At 39.7% G+C, this 19,227-nt stretch overlaps 1 protein-coding gene and 1 non-coding gene across 2 annotated transcripts; both read left to right on the top strand.

The window, feature by feature from the left end:
• The first annotated feature begins 10,720 nt into the window (after positions 1-10,720).
• Positions 10,721-11,960, top strand: LOC134228011 (uncharacterized). Its single transcript, XM_062709768.1, has 3 exons — positions 10,721-10,789; positions 10,851-11,714; positions 11,781-11,960. Exons 1-3 carry the CDS (start codon positions 10,721-10,723, stop codon positions 11,958-11,960), a joined length of 1,113 nt encoding a protein of 370 aa, XP_062565752.1.
• Positions 11,961-12,737: 777 nt separating this feature from the next.
• On the top strand, positions 12,738-12,813 carry Trnad-auc (transfer RNA aspartic acid (anticodon AUC)). The gene has a single exon. It is a non-coding gene; the product is annotated as a tRNA-Asp (tRNA).
• The last annotated feature ends 6,414 nt before the right edge of the window (positions 12,814-19,227 follow it).

Raw genomic sequence — 19,227 nt, forward strand, 5'->3', positions numbered from 1 at the left:
TGCATCATGTGGCTTTTCTTCAGCCTGTCTCGGCTCAGCACCGATGCCGGCCGGTCTCGGCTCGACTCTGCTGCTGCTGCCGGTATCTGCTCAGCATTGCTGTTTTGTCGGGTCTGTAGGGTGGACTGCTGATGTACTGGCTAGGTTTCGGCTGATGATGATCGATGATGCGGTTGCTTCGCTTGTCCCGGTCAGAATGAAAGGAAAAAATCGCGTTGCGCTATTTTATGGCTTCTCGGCAGACCCAGCGGCTGCTCATTCGCTGGTGTCTGCACCAATCAGAACGTGGTAATGGAATGAAGCAAGAATTATGCGGTACCCATATTTATAGGTTCCCTTGATCTCAATGTTTTTCATTGAAAACAGTTTCATGCCTATTGAAACAAGTTTTTCGGGTCTTATCAAGCATGGACATGAAAGGCATGAGACGAACGCTATTAACGTTTAAAATCTTTCAACACAGCGTAACGCGGTCGATTTGAATATTTTAAAATGACACCCGGTATAGTAAAGAGAGACGTAAGTCCTACGTCAAAAACTGATTTTTTGTGGCCACCCTAGGTTAAAATCGAAAATTTCATTTACTGAACTCAATTTATGTGCTAGACACAAGGTGTCTTCGGCAAAGTTGCACCAAATAATGTTTACTGCAAGTTTGCTGAAGAGGTCATCCACAAAAAACCCGAAATGAAAAAGTTTAATTTCAGTTTTGAGAAACGATAAGGACCACCCTATCGAACTTTTTGTCCGAAGAAGCAATATTTTATTATAAACAACTTCACTGAAGACACCAAGTGTCTAAATAAAACGAAAACGGAGGAAAATAGTTTTTTCCTGCTAAATAACTGAATCGGACCATTGTGCAATGGAAGCGTTTTCCATTTTTATCCTTCCACGATGCGTCTCCCAATTTCTCTGCTGGTATCTTTATACAGTGAACTCTCCCTAACTCGATGTTCTGTAACTCGATATTTTCCCTTACTCGATGAAATTCAAAGTCCCTTGAATCTTGCATACTGCGTTCCCTCCGTAAGTCGATATCTCCCTTACTCGATATTCTCTAAGTCGAAGTAATTTTCCAATGTATTTTTACCTCGCTAACTCGATGTTGTCTGAAACAGTTACATGCACGATATATAGGAAGTTAGAAGTGAAAAGTGATAAGCGAAGAAATGAGAATGAGAAGTGGAAAGTGAGAAATAACAAGTAAAAAGTGAGAAATGAGAAGTGAGAAATAACAAGTTAGAAGTGAGAAATGAGAAGTGAGATGTGAAAAGTGAGAAATGAGGAGTGAGAAGTGCGAAGTAAAAAGTGATTAGTGGCGATAGAAAAATGAAAAAAGAGAAGTTAGAAGTGAGAAAGTCGAAGTGAGGAGAGAAAAGTGAGAAATAAAAAAAGAAAAAGTTAGAAGTTAGAAGTGAAAAGTGGTAAGTGAGAAATGAGAAGTCAGAAGTGAGATACAGTGAACTCTCCCTTACTCGATATTGAAGGGACCATCGAGTTAGAGAGGTATCGAGATACGGAATATTTTATATTTGACCAAATGCCATTTAGCCGAATAGTTTAAATTTGTTTCCTTATAAAGTGAATTGAGAAGTGAGATGTTCAGAGCGAATAGTGAACAGTGAGAACTGGGAAGTGAGAAATGAGATGTTCGAAATGAGTACAGAGTAGTAAGAAGTGAGTACTGAGAAACGGAAGTGAGTATTGAGTAGTGCGATCTGTGCAGTAACATGTGAGTAGTGGGAAGTGAGACATGAGAAGTGAGGAGTGAGAAGTGAGATGTGATAGTTGCAAAGTGAGGATAGTGTGATATGAGTAGTTAGATAAACAGAAGCAAGGGGTGAGCAATGAGAGATGATAATTAGGTAGTGAGAAGTGAAATGTTGAGTAGTGAGAAGTGAATGGAGGGACATAAGACATAAAGAAGGAAGACACAAGAAGGAAGATGATAAAAAAGAAGGAAACAGAAAAAAATCGTTTCTCATTTCTCGTTCCCAGGCTCTCAGTTTTCACTTCTTAGTGCTCCCTTCTCACAAATCATTTCCCATTACTTACTTCTTACTTCTCTCTTCTCACCTCCCTCTCTCCACTATTCACTTCTCATTTCGCACTTTTCACTATTAATTTCTCATTTCGTTTCAGTACTACTTCGCACTACAAATGTCACACTTCTAACTTCTCACTTCTTACTTCCTACTATTCATTTACCACTACTCACTTCACACATCTCACCTCTCACTCCATACTTATCATTTTCACTTTCACTTCTCACTTATACTTTCTTATATTTCACTTCTGACTTATCATTTCTCACTTATTACTTTTACTTCCAACATAAAATTTTCCTTTCTTGCTTTTCACTTCACTCCTCATTTCTCACTTCTCACGTCTCGCTTCTCATTTTTACTTCTTCTAATTTCTTCAAATATCTCACTGCTCACTATAAACTTTCACTCCTCACTATTCATTTCTCACTTCTCACTTCACATCTCACTTCTCGCTTCGTAATTCTCATTATTCCCTTTTCACTTCACTTATCTCGAATTTCTCACTGTTCACTTTTAACTTCTCACTTCTCACTTCACACATCTCACTTCTCACTCCATACTTCTCATTTTTCACTTTTCACTTCTCACTTATACCTTCTTATATCTCACTTCTGACTTATCATTTCTCACTTATTACTCTTACTTCTACCATAAAACTTTCCCTTCTTGCTTTTCACTTCTCATTACTCATTTCTCACTTCTCACGTCTCGCTTTTCATTTTTCACTTCTTCTAATTTCTTCAAATTTCTTCAAATATCTCACTGCTCACTATAAACTTTTTAATTCTCACTATTCATTTCTCACTTCTCACTTCACACATCTCATATACAGTGAACTCTCCCTAACTCGATGTTCTGTAACTCGATATTTTCCCTTACTCGATGAAATTCAAAGTCCCTTGAATCTTGCATACTGCGTTCCCTCCGTAAGTCGATATCTCCCTTACTCGATATTCTCTAAGTCGAAGTAATTTTCCAATGTATTTTTACCTCGCTAACTCGATGTTGTCTGAAACAGTTACATGCACGATATATAGGAAGTTAGAAGTGAAAAGTGATAAGCGAAGAAATGAGAATGAGAAGTGGAAAGTGAGAAATAACAAGTTAGAAGTGAGAAATGAGAAGTGAGAAATAACAAGTTAGAAGTGAGAAATGAGAAGTGAGATGTGAAAAGTGAGAAATGAGGAGTGAGAAGTGCGAAGTAAGAAGTGATTAGTGGCGATAGAAAAATGAAAAAAGAGAAGTTAGAAGTGAGAAAGTCGAAGTGAGGAGAGAAAAGTGAGAAATAAAAAAGGAAAAAGTTAGAAGTTAGAAGTGAAAAGTGGTAAGTTAGAAATGAGAAGTCAGAAGTGAGATATATGAGATGTGTGAAGTGAGAAGTGAGAAATGAATAGTGAGAATTAAAAAGTTTATAGTGAGCAGTGAGATATTTGAAGAAATTTGAAGAAATTAGAAGAAGTGAAAAATGAGAAGCGAGACGTGAGAAGTGAGAAATGAGTAATGAGAAGTGAAAAGCAAGAAGGGAAAGTTTTATGGTAGAAGTAAGAGTAATAAGTGAGAAATGATAAGTCAGAAGTGAGATATAAGAAGGTATAAGTGAGAAGTGAAAAGTGAAAAATGAGAAGTATGGAGTGAGAAGTGAGATGTGTGAAGTGAGAAGTGAGAAGTTAAAAGTGAACAGTGAGAAATTCGAGATAAGTGAAGTGAAAAGGGAATAATGAGAATTACGAAGCGAGAAGTGAGATGTGTGAAGTGAGAAGTGAGAAATGAATAGTGAGGAGTGAAAAGTTTATAGTGAGCAGTGAGATATTTGAAGAAATTAGAAGAAGTGAAAAATGAGAAGCGAGACGTGAGAAGTGAGAAATGAGGAGTGAGAAGTGAAAAGCAAGAAAGGAAAATTTTATGTTGGAAGTAAAAGTAATAAGTGAGAAATGATAAGTCAGAAGTGAAATATAAGAAAGTATAAGTGAGAAGTGAAAAGTGAAAAATGAGAAGTATGGAGTGAGAGGTGAGATGTGTGAAGTGAGTAGTGGTAAATGAATAGTAGGAAGTAAGAAGTGAGAAGTTAGAAGTGTGACATTTGTAGTGCGAAGTAGTACTGAAACGAAATGAGAAATTAATAGTGAAAAGTGCGAAATGAGAAGTGAATAGTGGAGAGAGGGAGGTGAGAAGAGAGAAGTAAGAAGTAAGTAATGGGAAATGATTTGTGAGAAGGGAGCACTAAGAAGTGAAAACTGAGAGCCTGGGAACGAGAAATGAGAAACGATTTTTTTTCTGTTTCCTTCTTTTTTATCATCTTCCTTCTTGTGTCTTCCTTCTTTATGTCTTATGTCCCTCCATTCACTTCTCACTACTCAACATTTCACTTCTCACTACCTAATTATCATCTCTCATTGCTCACCCCTTGCTTCTGTTTATCTAACTACTCATATCACACTATCCTCACTTTGCAACTATCACATCTCACTTCTCACTCCTCATTTCTCATGTCTCACTTCCCACTACTCACATGTTACTGCACAGATCGCACTACTCAATACTCACTTCCGTTTCTCAGTACTCACTTCTTACTACTCTGTACTCATTTCGAACATCTCATTTCTCACTTCCCAGTTCTCACTGTTCACTATTCGCTCTGAACATCTCACTTCTCAATTCACTTTATAAGGAAACAAATTTAAACTATTCGGCTAAATGGCATTTGGTCAAATATAAAATATTCCGTATCTCGATACCTCTCTAACTCGATGGTCCCTTCAATATCGAGTAAGGGAGAGTTCACTGTATGAGGTCACCAGTGCGGTCACCAAGTACACGAATTCTTCAACCGCTTCGATTTTGTCACAACCGATACAAACTCGTGATTGATGGCTTACATTGTCCTCTCTTTGGCCGCTTCCTATCCTCTACTTCGTCCTCGACGTATTGATGACTAGTCCGATCCGCTTTGATTTTCAGTCTGATGTAAGTTTCTTCCATTTTGTTACTTAATCGTATATAATGCACAGATTGGCTATATACGTACCAAAGTGGAGGTACATACGAGTTTTATTATACGATTTTTCCGACATCATAAGAACAGTATTACGGTTATACATAAAAATATGAAAAATAAAACAAATCTTACCAACACCAAGTCTAGAACATGCGATCTTTGGATTTGCAGGCGGACACTCTACCACTGCACCATACTGCACATCTTGAAGTAATTCGGATTTTTGTCCAACATAAGCTACACAATTTATAGCTTTCATTATTTCAATGGAGTTTGCTTCATTTGACAATAGCTAACTACAGGGACTGATTTCCAAAATATGTTATGCAACGGACTCGTAGAGCGATGATTTTATTCAAGATTGTCTGATAATGTAGATTTTTGTGATCAAATACGCGTAAATAGCTGTTTTTAAATTTTGAATAAATAAAATTATTCAGTGTTGCACCGATATAACTTTTTTCTGCCTGAGTTAGTTACCTCTATTTTTTTAAATTTTAGTCTTCTTTTCTATTTTCGTAAAAAATATTGTAAACAACTAACGATATTTCCACCGTCAGTTGCTTATTCAACATCATGACTGGAAATGATTTGAAAGACTTTTCCCTAAGACATATCGTGTACTGTTAACCCTTTATAAGGCAGTGGCAACTATATTGCCACCAACAAATTATATGTTTTTCTATTTATTAACAAGAGCTCTAATTATTTTTTTCTATGCAGTGACCTTATTGGCTACCTAGTAATCCCCCCGATGAATTTGAGCCATTTTTTGTCATTAAATGTCATTAAATGTCAAAACCCAGATTAATCCACCTACAGTGAGATTTTGACCCTTCCTTAGTTATAAGGATTTTTTTTCCAGAGTCCAGTATTTAAAACGAGATAAAACTACTCAGCTTCCCACGGCGATTTCCCGGAAAGTGACAAAATAATTGCTTACCCAAAGGCGGATGTCATGGGTTGAGTGACAACTCAACGAATGATAACGTACTGTACTTCATGCTGCCTATCTATAAGGCGATCGTCGGATTGAATAACTATTGTGACATAGTTAGTAACAATCGTAACGCTGGTTGTATATATTGTACCCGTAATTTCCAGAGACCTCGATATTAATTAAATCAGAACTAACTAAATCAGTCATTGATTTGAGCGAAACTCAATAGCGTTCAATAATAACATATATTTCGCCTTGTGGATGCACAATTTGGTAAAACTAAACTTGTTCAATACCTTAAAAATGAGCGAGATTTTTATGGTAGTAAATTTCAGAATTTGCACACGTACGCACACATACATGCATACAAGTGATGTATTAGTGTCTCAAAACATGTCTACATTTGCTATCTAGCTTCCACTGAAGAAATTTTTGTAATCCCTTTCAATTTTTACGTTTTTGCTTTTCTGAGAAGACTTTTTTGTACATGCTTCTATATGTTCCTCAATTAAAATCATTTGTTTCTTTGAAACAAATCAGGAAAATAGGCATAATTCCATATTATATCATTTGTTATAATTATATTTTCAATGTCAAAGTGAATTTGTTTCAAATACCATACATTTGATTGAATAATTCGCGAGATTTCTTGATAGATTAATACGTAACACACCTTCGTAACGCATGCAAAGTGAAATTATAGACACTTCCGAAGGAAGGGTCAAAAACGACAAAGATATATTTTTTCTCGTTGGTATTAATTATTTTGAATCTCCTGTGTTAGATTATGGCGTAATTAGCGTGAAAAAAGCTTTGCCTTTCTGTATATTTGGTTTTTAGATGTTAGACGAAATTGTGTTTTTTTTTTCCAAGGGTCCCCCTTGGGAACAAAAGCACAAAAAAAAAACTTTTTCACTTATAATGCGTTTTCCGACTCGTACTCTTCATAAAAAAATGTAACGTGCCATGATATGACTGGTTTTACGTAAAACCTTATTTTTAAAAACCTTTTATTTATTTTTGTTGTTGGCTGTTTTTCCGCTTGCCGGGCAGTGGCAACTATATTGCCACCAATTTTTCAATGTTTCTGAACTGTTTAATGTATAACAAACATACATTTGAGTTTAATAGCATGTCAGGATTATGTCCTATTGTTGTTTTTGTTAATTTATTGTTTAGATTCGTCCGCCTTAAAAAGGGTTAACGCATTATGTATCGCCAAGGCTTTACATATATTTGTGAAATATATTTCAAAATTATGAGATTTTGTTTCATTACCTGTTTCATCATCCCAAAATTCAACAGGGGCTGATAAAATTGAGATATCACCAATGAGCACCACACTAGCGTGATCCAAATATAGTGCATTCAACATTTTGGGGCTAAACACGATTGTTGTGTTATAAACACTCATGTTATTATGTATGATACTGCCTTCCGTCTTTTTATTTCATCCTTTCAGAAATCAAGAAATCTATTAAATCTATTACCAGACAACTATTGGTTTTCTATCTCAGAAGACAGCATAAATGAAAAAATAACTGAAGTTGAAGAAGGGAACTCACTCTTCCAGGACATTAAGACGTATTAGAACTTGGTGAGAGAATTCCATTGTATATCTTTATCAATTTATATTGAAACTATATGATTATAAACCATAAAAAAACCATCAGGGCACCCGATTGAAGCGATTTGGATAGGAAGAGTGGAATCGCCAACTTCCTATTGTTAACATCTCGTGGATAAAGGGCGGGCTCTTCTCCCCATCTATTGGGTCAATCTGGGAAACGAGGGCTTAATATTGTATTATTGATTGTACGAACTTTCTTCTGGAAGGAGATTCTCTACTCATCCCGTGGATTTTGCATAAGTGCCTCTGCTTATGGAACCACCCTACCCATTTTTGGCCCTTCATACAGGAGTTTGATGAAATGCATTCAATAATATAAACAGGATCAAATCGTTTGTCAGATATGACCAGTGCTATCGGCAGGTGCCTTGCTACAATAGATGGTAGTATCATCATCATCATCATCATCAACATAAGCTACACAATTTACATCTTTACAACTGCTTTACAGCCATTTGGACTGAATTGGTTTCGATTGTATTACGATTCACATAGACATCAATTCGCACTGATATAGGATAGTGCAAGGAGTATAAGTCATTACGAGTTTTATTCACACAATTACGATTCATTTCCACTACGGTAAAAATTATCGTATACGATGCATTCAATACAACATCCTTTGACAATCATCTGACAGAGTTCGATATACAATGCGATTCAGATTTTTGATGGACGTAAATGCGACTTTATTTGCTGTTTGTTATACGATATGTGGTTTACTGGGTAATGCTCCAGCCAGTGCCTCACCACCGTGTTTAAATAGCTCTCCTGGTTGCTGGTCAACTTCAGGGGATTTGTTGTTTTTCAGCCGTCCGATCTGCTCCTGGATTTCCAGGATATTATTATATTCTTATATACTTATACTTATATTCTGCGCACATGCTCCCAGGTTCTCCACCAACGACTATATAACGATGGCGGCATTCGATTGATTTAAATATTGTTGATTAATGTTTGGAGAAAATTAAAACTTTTGTCATTTCTGTTTAATTTCAAATTTTGTCCAAAGGTCCCTCCCCTCGGATATGTGATCTTGCCGCGAGGGGTGGGCTTATGCCATTAGCACTGATATGGCAACCAGAGACATATCCTGTCGTGGTGGTATCACATGTTGACTATTTTTATTACCTGCCGCGTCACATATCAGGCATTGGCGCACTGATTTAACGTATGTGCATGTGATCCATCGGACATCGTATCTTGGACCCTTGAATGGTAGTGAAGTCAGGCAGAGGCCTTTTTCATCAGTGATAGTCATGTGAGTTCTCTTCTTTTCGGCAATACTTTTCTGATGCGTTCCCTGTGACGCTGAGTGGTAGCCACGCTTACATTTACATAGCTAGCTAGGCATTTATTGTAAACATTGTATTCAAGACATTTGTAAGGAGTCGACTGCTGGATTCACTGAGTAGAAGTTTTTTCAAAACTAGGAACGTGGTGCCAGTTTTATTTTGTTATGCCTCACTTCGAAGAGCAATAATAAAAAATGCCACACATTATAATTATGGTATATGAACAATCTTATAACGGCTTCATTCTCGATAATTTTTACAAATAGATGGGCAATAGGCGTGATGAAGTTTTAATTTGCCACCGAAAAGTGAATCATATAGCTGACTTTGATTAGAACTTAATAGATAATCACCGTAATTATGCAACGACAAAGCTACTTATTGAAGTTTAAAGTTATAGGCAACCTTGACAAAAAAAAATTATAGAACAGACTAAATTCTTTAACAGTTTCCACTTTTACATGATATATCTTACATTAAGTTTGTAGTGTCGACACAGCTAAAGAACATTAAACAATGACTTAGGTAAACATAGTGATTTGACGAACGCATACCCTACACCCAGAACAAACACGGTTAATTAATTATCATTCTGCAAAGTTATAAAACAGAACATTAATACGCAATATTTTATATTTTCAAAGTGTTCACATAAATCTAACTTAAAATTGGACTATATGACTATTTGACTTTTCAAACCACATCAGCTGCTTCCAAGGCAAAATAAGAAGACATTGCATTTTAAACATTGCTTTTAAAAAACTAGAAAAAAGGTTGTACTAGAATTTTTGAAATTATCATTTTAACCTTTGATCATTGACTAGTTTGCATTCAATTACATTTTGCATTAGTGTCGAGTCGATTCCAAATCCGAACCTCACTTTATCTCATCCTTATCCTACCCCAGCGTTCAAGTGGTCTGCAAGGACTCTTCTGCCATTACCCTCTCTATTATCGGCCTTGGATTGACTTGCGCTCTCATTGCCCCACCGAACGCTGCAAAATGAAAATGAAAATGAAATTTCTAATTTTGTTCAAAGGTTACAACATGAGGATCTGATATTCCATGTAGGATTTTTCAATGGCTTTCTTTCGTACTACCTAAGGGGCAAGCCAGAGTAAACGCGACGTGCGATGCGACGCGACGCGACAGTGCAATTTGACAGCCTGTTGATAATGATTGTTATTCTTTTACGTGAGTCGCGTCGCGTCGCATCGCTCGTCGCGTTTACTCTGGCAGGCACCTAAGATGGAAGAGGAACCACTGCAAGTGTCATTTTGAGAAGTGTCCGGTATTGGGGGATCTCCACCTAGATCTTTTTAGGTGTGCTGGCCACTTTAGTCGTAAGTCAATTATGAGACACCGAAGACGACTCTACTGTTGAGTTCGACATACGTAGCCGAAAACTTACAATCAAGTATGGTGAATTTAATAGAATAACGTTAACTCGTCTTATGACATGTGAATAACAGTTGTTCGAAACATAAACACAGAACGATTCAGTCATACGACGCATTTTACCAAACGATGGACGACTCCATTTGGGATGCTTTGAAAGTAGTCCACCTACCTAGAATAGTGCGGCTCTAACAACATATTAATATCCTAAGCCATTCAAATCCTCTTATATCGTAATTTGCATAAATTATAGTAATTGCTCCACATTTCAAGTAAGTTGTGCCTGAAATCTGCACTGCCAGAAAGCATTATACGAAGTGGAGTCTCCAAATATTTTGACCCTCATTTAATGACCATTAGTGAGTTTCAATGAAATTTAATCCTATTAAGCTATCGTCAATCAGTTCAGCATGGCCAGCACACGCAAAAAGATCTATCTGTTTTTATTTGTTTCGCTATGGCAATTCCAGCAAGTTTTGGTAATATGCATACATAACAACAAAACGTGAAGTAAGCATCTAATGATTTCCAATATTCTAGCTTTCATTAGAAACTGATGAAATCCCCAATGCTGTGGATAATGAAGCCGCCGATCTGTCATATGCTGAAGATCGTGAAAATTATTTGAATGGAACTGAAGGGCTTATGGAATTGAATGGATCAGTGGACGCTGACTCTGCAATAGATAAGTCAAGCTTTCCAACGGATCCGGAAGCCATTTCGGTTGATTTAAACCGTACGCTGGATTTGAACGGGACAGTGGTGGGAGTTCGATCGATTATGCATACCTTCGGTGATACATCGTATAGCAATTCTTCTTTTTCGAATTGGACTGAGCCATCTATTGTTCCAATTGCAGTCGCTAGCCCTTTCCCATTAGGTTCCAATGCAACACCGTTTGTACCATATTCCAATTCCATTTCGTTTCTTCCTAATGCATCAAATTTCGACGCGTCCTATTTCGCTTATTCGGCGATACCAGTTCAAAATTATTCGTATACGAAGATAGTGCCGTATTCTATGACAATATCGAAACCATCCTATACCAATTTATCAAACTCTGGAATGGGTGTCGTTTACTCGTCACCTGATTTTCCGAGTAATTTCGCTCCGTATTCAAGTTTCAATCAATTAAGCAGTGGTGTCGTCTATTCTGGACCTACGCTACATAAACATAAATATAGCAATGTAGTGAAAAATGAAGAATCAACTAAAGGTTTAACGTCTCAAATTCAACCGCCAAGCTCTATAACAAACTTTAAGAAAGCCGTGGTTCGCGTACCGACATCACCAACAACTGTGAGCCCCATTCGAGGGACTACCAAGAGGAAGCCGCGTTTTCGATCGGTCGGCGGTACTTCGAAGAAACCCCAAATTAGGTCAACGAAAGGGACATTCCGATCGGTAAGGAAATTCACTACAGCAATAACCAGGGCGCGTGCAATCAAAACTCGAGCTTTGACGTTGCAGCCAGGATCAACACGGAAACCGAAGTCGCAATTCAGAAATGTTAAGCAAAGTAGAACCCAGCGCACAACCAAGGCTGTGTTTAGAAAGGTTCGAAGGACTACTAAAACGCAAATTAGAAACCCATTCATGCCGGATTTGAGCGAGCTGCAAGATTTGATTAAAATTTTAGATTCTCTGTGAAATGTTCATTAAATGGAGGTAGTATTAAACTTTTTTTGAGTGAAACATGTGTAATTTATATTTTGTTGTGATAGTTATAGGTGGTTATAGGGAGTTTACCTAACTCAGAAAAAAAAACACAAAAAACAAATTTCACTCTGTTGTCTTTTAAATCATCCATGTTTTCTAATTTAAAATTTTCTGTCTTTCTTAGTCTTCAGTAGTCAAAACGCTAATTTTTGTTTTGCCCGACGTTTCTATAATTAAAGACAGGGCGAAAAAATCTGACTGAGAAAGCCAGAAATTTCGAGAACTAATCTTCCAGCTACTGGACTCGATGTAACATGCATAAATTTATACGCTTTTAGATGGACTGGATGAACAATTTAATTAGTTATTCAAAAAGATCATTGAAGGCAATTATGTTTTCCTGGAAGTTATCATAATTACATTTTTTCGGAAAGATATAAAATTCGATATTTTCAAAACTTGCGGGAGATTTGATCCCAACATTGCGAGGAATTGATCCCCTTGAAAGCTGAGTGTATTTAGAATCTTATAAGTTTAATGAAAGGCCAAATCTGTTAATTCTCAAATTCTAACATAGAGTATAAGTGACAGTCTGCTTGAGCATAAAAATTGGCATGCTTTTATACACATGTGGAAGTGTTGGCTTGACAAATGGATTGTGAGTGATTTGACTATGCGTCCAATTTGGGAATCTCGGGATCATTCAGTAGCTAGTTGCTAAGGCCGACGGACGTTTTTTTAAAAACTTTATTAAGGTACCGACGGATGTCCTTCGTAGCTTAGTTGGTTAAAAGTACTAGTCTATCGTACTGAGGGTCGTGGGTTCGAGTCCCATCGAAGGTAAAATGGTTACCTCCAATGCATTTTTCAAATTAAAAATCTTCCACATAATGTACATATTCACATCTGAGTTTTCAGAAAATTGTAGAATAGTGAGCTTATTCCCGTCGTAGTTGGTATTGCTTGGTTTTCAAATCTAAGGTAAACGCTAGCCCAACTATTGACTCTAACTAATTTGTATGTAACAAGAATTTTAGAGTTCCTACTTTCCATTGCGTATTATTAGCGCGCAATGAACCTATCATGGTTTATTGTGAATCGGCAATCAAAAATACCCTTCATTTTTTCAAATTTGTCTTACAAAAATCTGTTTTCGTCGATGAGAGTCTGATTGTATAACATTTCGCCGAAAATCATTTAGCGGAATTCATTTTCGCGGTTGAACATTTCGCGGAATAACATTTGGCGGTATGTAAATTTTCGGGGTGCGACATTTGGCGAATTGTACGGTTTCGCCGAATGACTTTTGGCGGAGAAACGGTAAGTACTATTTCGTGGAATATTAATATTAATAGCTTATTGTTCCTTCAGTACTTCTACAAATATTACATGCAAGGTTTCTAAGCCAAGTGACCATTTTTTTGCATTCGTATAACACGAGATTAACACGTTGAAACTTTTATACCGAAAAAGTTGAGAAAATTTCTAATAGATTAATTTCCTAGACCGGCCCAGAAGTTAAACCCAGCAAAATTTAGCTTGGCAGCCACGCATCTTCCTGTGCGGCTAAGGAAGGCCTCCCAGAATATGTAGAAGTAGTTTTCAAAATTTCAATTTCCACTTACAAATCCTGTATTATATCTGACAGACGGGCCAGATATTATTTTATTTAATCAAACTAAGGCCAAAGTGTAAGGTGTCCCGTTACGCTGGGATATGGATACTCTGAAGTAGTGCGTAACGGTGTAAATCCGGTCATATCGCCAGGCTCGGTGCAACACTGAAGCTGACAATATGACGTCCCTAACCCCGAATCCCAAGGTGTCAGGCGACTCGTGCTGAGGGGATGAATGGCCTGGGGGGTGAAATAATTAGCCAGGCAGTTAACGGAGCCTGTAATGCTGGGTAGACACTTTTCGTGTTGCATTACGGAGTAAGATCTACCACACTGTGCTCTAGTTCTACTATTCTTGTTAATACTTATGAGTGATGGTCGGAAGAGTATGGAACGACTATAATTTGCTTTTGATGACCCATTTTTTTGTGCCTTTTGGATGGAGTCAATGGAGCAAATTGTAAAAAACGTAACTCAATCTTAGGCTGGTTTTCGAAGCCGACGACATGAATCTCCAAGCTCCAGAGCGCTGATTAATTAGGAAAGAAGCGGATACGAATTTGGTGGATCTGCTGAACCTGATTAGAGCTCTGTGTAAAAGTGAGATTCCGAAATACCAAACGCAATGAAATCAGATCGTTATACAAAAACGAATTCGGGACTCATAAGTAGAACCAAAAAATGTTTGAACTTCAGTACCGATGCATGGCCAAAATCAGTATTATCCCATTTATTGAGGGGCGCGCCTTTGAGAGTTGGTATAAGTCATTTTTCGAAGGGTATAAATAGCGGTACCTGAATCTAAAGGGACCTCACATTAAGATTGAGAAATATATGAATAAAAAAATGACTACTTCATTTCTTCTCTATAGAAATGGAGCAGAAAGACATGCTCTAAACAAATGACACGGGTATACTACAAAAGTTCAATGAAATGGACGCAGTGGTTCATCCCGAACAAAAATAAAGGCCAAAGTGGCCTGTGCGGTATATAAGAGTCTTCTCCATTCGGCTCGGTCCATGGCTACACGTCGCCAACCATGCAGTCTACGGAGGGTCCGAACATCATCTTCCACCTGATCGATCCACCTTGCCCGCTGCGTACCTCGCCTTCTTGTGTCCGTCGGATCGTTGTCAAAAATTATTTTTACCGGGTTACTGTCTGACATTCTGGCTACGTACCCGGCCCAACGCAGTCGTCCGATTTTCGCGGTGTGAACGATGGATGGTTCTCCCAGCTGCTCATGCAACGCGTGGTTCATTCACCTCCTCCATGCACCGACCGCCATCTGCACCCTAGCATAGATGGTACGCAGCACTTTCCTTTCGAAAACTCCAAGTGCGCGTTGGTCCTCCACGAGCATCGTCCAGGTTTCGTGTCCGTAGAGGACTACCGGTCTAATGAGCGTTTTGTAGATTGTCAGTTTGGTACGGCGGCGAGCTCTATCACATCGGAGCGTCTTGCGGAGTCCCAAGTACGTACGATTCCCAGACACTATGCGTCTCGGAATTTCTTTGCTGGTATCATTTTCAGCAGTCACCAGTGAGCCCAAGTAGACAATTTCTTCTACCACCTCGATTTCGTCACCACCGATGCAAACTCGCGGTGGGTGACTCACATTGTCTTCTCTTGAACCTCTTCCTATCATGTACTTCGTCTTCGACGTGTTGTTACTAGTCCGATCCGCTTAGCTTCTCTCTTCAGTCTGATGTAGGCTTCTTCAATCTTCTCAAAGTTACGTGCCATAATATATATGTCGTCGGCGAAGCCAAATGGCTGGACGGACTTATTGTTGATCCCTACTCTTCGTGTTACCAATTCCAAAGCGATGTTGAAAAACCATCACCTTGTCGTAACCCTCTGCGCGTTTCGAAGGGACTCGAGAATGCCTCTGAAACTCCAACTACGCACATCACCCGATCCATCGTCGCTTTGATCAACCGTGCCAGTTTATCCGGAAATCCGTGTTCGTGCATAAGCTGCCATAGATGGTACCGATCGATTGTATCATATGCGGCTTTGAAGTCGATGAAGTTGTATTCGCGGCATTTCTGCAGTACTTGGCGAATGGCGAACACCTGGTCCGTGGTGGAGCGTTCGCCCATAAAACCCGCCTGGTACTGCCCCACGAACTCCCTTGCAATTAGTGCTAGTCGACGGCATAAGATTTGGGAGAATACCTTGTAGGCGGCGTTCAGCAATGTGATTGCGCGGTAGTTGCTACAATCCAGCTTATCGCCCTTTTTGTAGATGGGACACACGACACCTTCCATCCATTCCTGCGGCAAAACTTCCTCCTCCCAAATCTTGGTAATGACCCAGTGCAGCGCTCTAGCCAGTGCCCCACCACCGTGTTTGAATAGCTCTCCTGGTAGTTGTTCAACCCCAGGGGCTTTGTTGTTTTTCAGCAGGCCAATCACCTCATGGATTTCTTGGATATCCGGAGCCGGTAGAATTATGTCCTGCGCGCTACCCCAGGTCCATCACCATACCGCCATCTTCGTCTGCCACATCGCCATTCAGGTGTTCTTCGTAGTCCTGCCGCCACCTTTGGATCACCTCACGCTCGTTTGTAAGAAGGTTCTCGTTTATGTCCTTACTCATATCAGGCTGTGACACGTGACCCTTACGTGAACGGCTCAACTTCTCATAGAACTTTCGTGTGTTATTAGCGCGGTACAGTTGCTCCGTCTCTTCACGGTCTCGATCTTCCGGCTGGCGCTTTTTCCTCCGGAAAATCGAGTTTTGTCTGTTCCGTGCCCGTTTATATCGTGCCTCGTTCGCCCTCGTGCGGTGTTGCAGCAATCTCGCCCATGCTGCATTCTTCTCTTCCACTAACTGCTCACATTCGCCGTCATACCAGTCGTTTCTTTGTCCTAGGGCACCGTGCTAAGTGCAGCGGTTGCGGTGCTACCAATGGCGGATCGAATATCTCTCCAGCCATCTTCAAGAGACGCTGCGCATAGCTGCTCGTCCGTTGGGAGTGCCACTTCCAGCTGCTGCGCGTACCCTTAAGTGAGATAGTGGTCGGATTCAATGTTCGCACTGCGGACGTTCGTAATGTCGGAGAAGAATTTGCCGTCGACTAGAACGTGGTCGATTTGGTTTTCCGTTTCTTGGTTAGGTGATCTCCATGTGGCCTTGTGGATATTTTTGCGGGGAAAGAAGGTGCTTCGGACTACCATTCCGCGGGAGGCTGCGAAGTTTATACATCGTTGGCCGTTATCATTCGATACGGGATGCAGACTGTCGCAGATGACGATTTTGACGTTCCGCAGAGGGCATCCATCGTATGTCTGCTCCAGCTGTGCGTAGAACGCTTCTTTCTCGTCGTCGGGTCTCCCTTCTTGTGGGCAGTGTAAGTTGATGATGCTATAGTTGAAGAAACGGCCTTTTATCCTCAGCTTGCACATCCTTGCGTTGATTGGCTGCCACCCAATCACACGATGGCGCATCTTACCCAGCACTATGAATCCGGTTCCCAGCTCGTTGGTGGTACCACAGCTTTGGTAGAAGGTAGCCGCTAGATGTTCGCTTTAACACACTTTCTGTCCTGTCCAGAAAATCTCCTGCGGCGCCACGACGTCGAAGTTGCGGGGATGTAATTCATCGTAGATCATCCTGTCGCAACCTGCGAAACCTAGCGACTTGCAATTCCATGTTCCAAGCTTCCAATCGTGTTCCTTTATTCGTCGCCTAGGTCTTTGCCGAGTCGTATTATCTCTTATATTGCTCGTAATTATCAGTTTTCCAGGCGGCTTATTGGGCCTGCGCAAACCCCCTATCTCGTCGGAGCGTCAGGTCTGTTTTGTGTCCCACCTGACACCAGGACTTAGGCTTGTGCGCTTTGAGCGGCACACGGTCGCTTTGGTGGGGCCTACTTGCGGATACATGCAGATTTTTATAGGAATTTAACAGGGCCCACTGTCAAACCCAACCACATCCTAGGCAAGCCCCACAACTCGCAGATGGCCTGGGGAGGGATCGTCAAGCCCTTGGACATAGTCCCTGCTGCCCGCAGACGGGCCAGGTATAATAAAGCGATTATCTCCTCTTTTTACGTTGTTGGGGATTGTTTTTGGTAGTAATACGTTTTTATGAATAATCCTTTATTTCTTCCTTTTTTTATTGACAGGAACACCGTCTTCGACCAGAGGTCGTACAGACTGAACACTGAACACCTAGACAACGGACAGATCACATAACACCCAGTGGACCGGTGGAGAATTTTTCGATCACGAAAAGTTTCCTCCTTACCGGGCGGGAATCGAACCCACGCTCCATAGCCCATGCGTCTAGACGATTGACGTCGCTAACCGCACGGCCACGAAGCCCACTAAAGCAGAATTCAGTAAATATTTCAATGAAAATTTTATTCTACCTGAATTCCGCTAAATGGTATTCCGCGAAATTACTTTCGGCGAAAAAGTACATTTCGCGAAATGTCTTAAGGAAAAAAGGTGCATTTCGCGAAACGTGTTTCGGAGATTTGGTACATTCCGCGGAATGTCGCACCGCGAAAAAAAAATCCGCGAAATGTTTTTCGGTGAAACAGTATACAGCCTAAGAGCAGTGACGGTAAATGTCAAAAAAATGTCGTGGGATTGCAATTACTAATTTGCTAATTACTTTTTCAGAAGTTATTAACAATTCGGATTTTTTTATTAACATTTTATGCTTAAAAGATCCTAGAACTTTGTGGAACAGATCATTGTTCTCAATACAATGTCTAAGCCATGAGAGCGAAATTAAAAAAAATGTCATGGAATGTCATGACATTAATGTCATTTGACACTCGGCTCTCACGCCGCCAATATCAGATTTAGAGAAATGAGATCAGCGTTGCGTGCCACTAGTTGTCTCTTTTACTCCCCGAGCACCACATGTCAGGAAAAAATTGTTGCAGCAATTTTATAGTGACTAAATCTGGTCACATATGAGTTGTCGTGACCTATGTGGAACACCCGTGCTACTAGGGTCTCCCGCTGATCTTATGCAACGCAAATAGTGACGTCACTATTTGCGTTGCATAAGATCAGTGGGAGAATGAAGGAGACAACTAGTGGCACGCAAAGCTGATCTGCGCCACCTTAGTAAAGTCTAGCTCATTGCCCCCAGACCTGAGTGATTTCATCACCGCAACGGCGAAAACAAATTGGATAAGGATAAGTGCCAAAAATGGGCTCCAATTCGCCGATCATACTATGGATCACCGAGCCATCTAAAATAGGTTTCAATTAATGGCATATTATTCGGCAACTCGGCCGCACGAAAACCATTTTTTTTTGTTGAATATCTTGGCAGCCAAGATATTTAACTAAAATAGGTTTGTTTTTGGAGCGAACATATAGCCTTTCGGTACACTTCGTTTCCGATGGAGACAAAAAGGGGTCTTTAGAATCAAAACATTAGGCAATGATCCGCACATAAAATAACCATTTACAGGTCCTTGTAATCTCTTCTTAGTAACGTGTTTCCGTTTGTTGCTGAAGATTTTCCCGTGGAAATTCGCGATTTTTGCGTTATGAAATTGATGGATTATTCCTCAAAGGGTGATATTCAAGATAAATTCCTTTAGAAAAACTCCAATTATAAGGACATTGATGCTGATGGAGCATTTTGACTTGTTTTCAATGGCAATT

Source organism: Armigeres subalbatus, chromosome 3, assembly GCF_024139115.2.
Source record: "Armigeres subalbatus isolate Guangzhou_Male chromosome 3, GZ_Asu_2, whole genome shotgun sequence".
Taxonomy (NCBI): Eukaryota; Metazoa; Arthropoda; class Insecta; order Diptera; family Culicidae; genus Armigeres; species Armigeres subalbatus.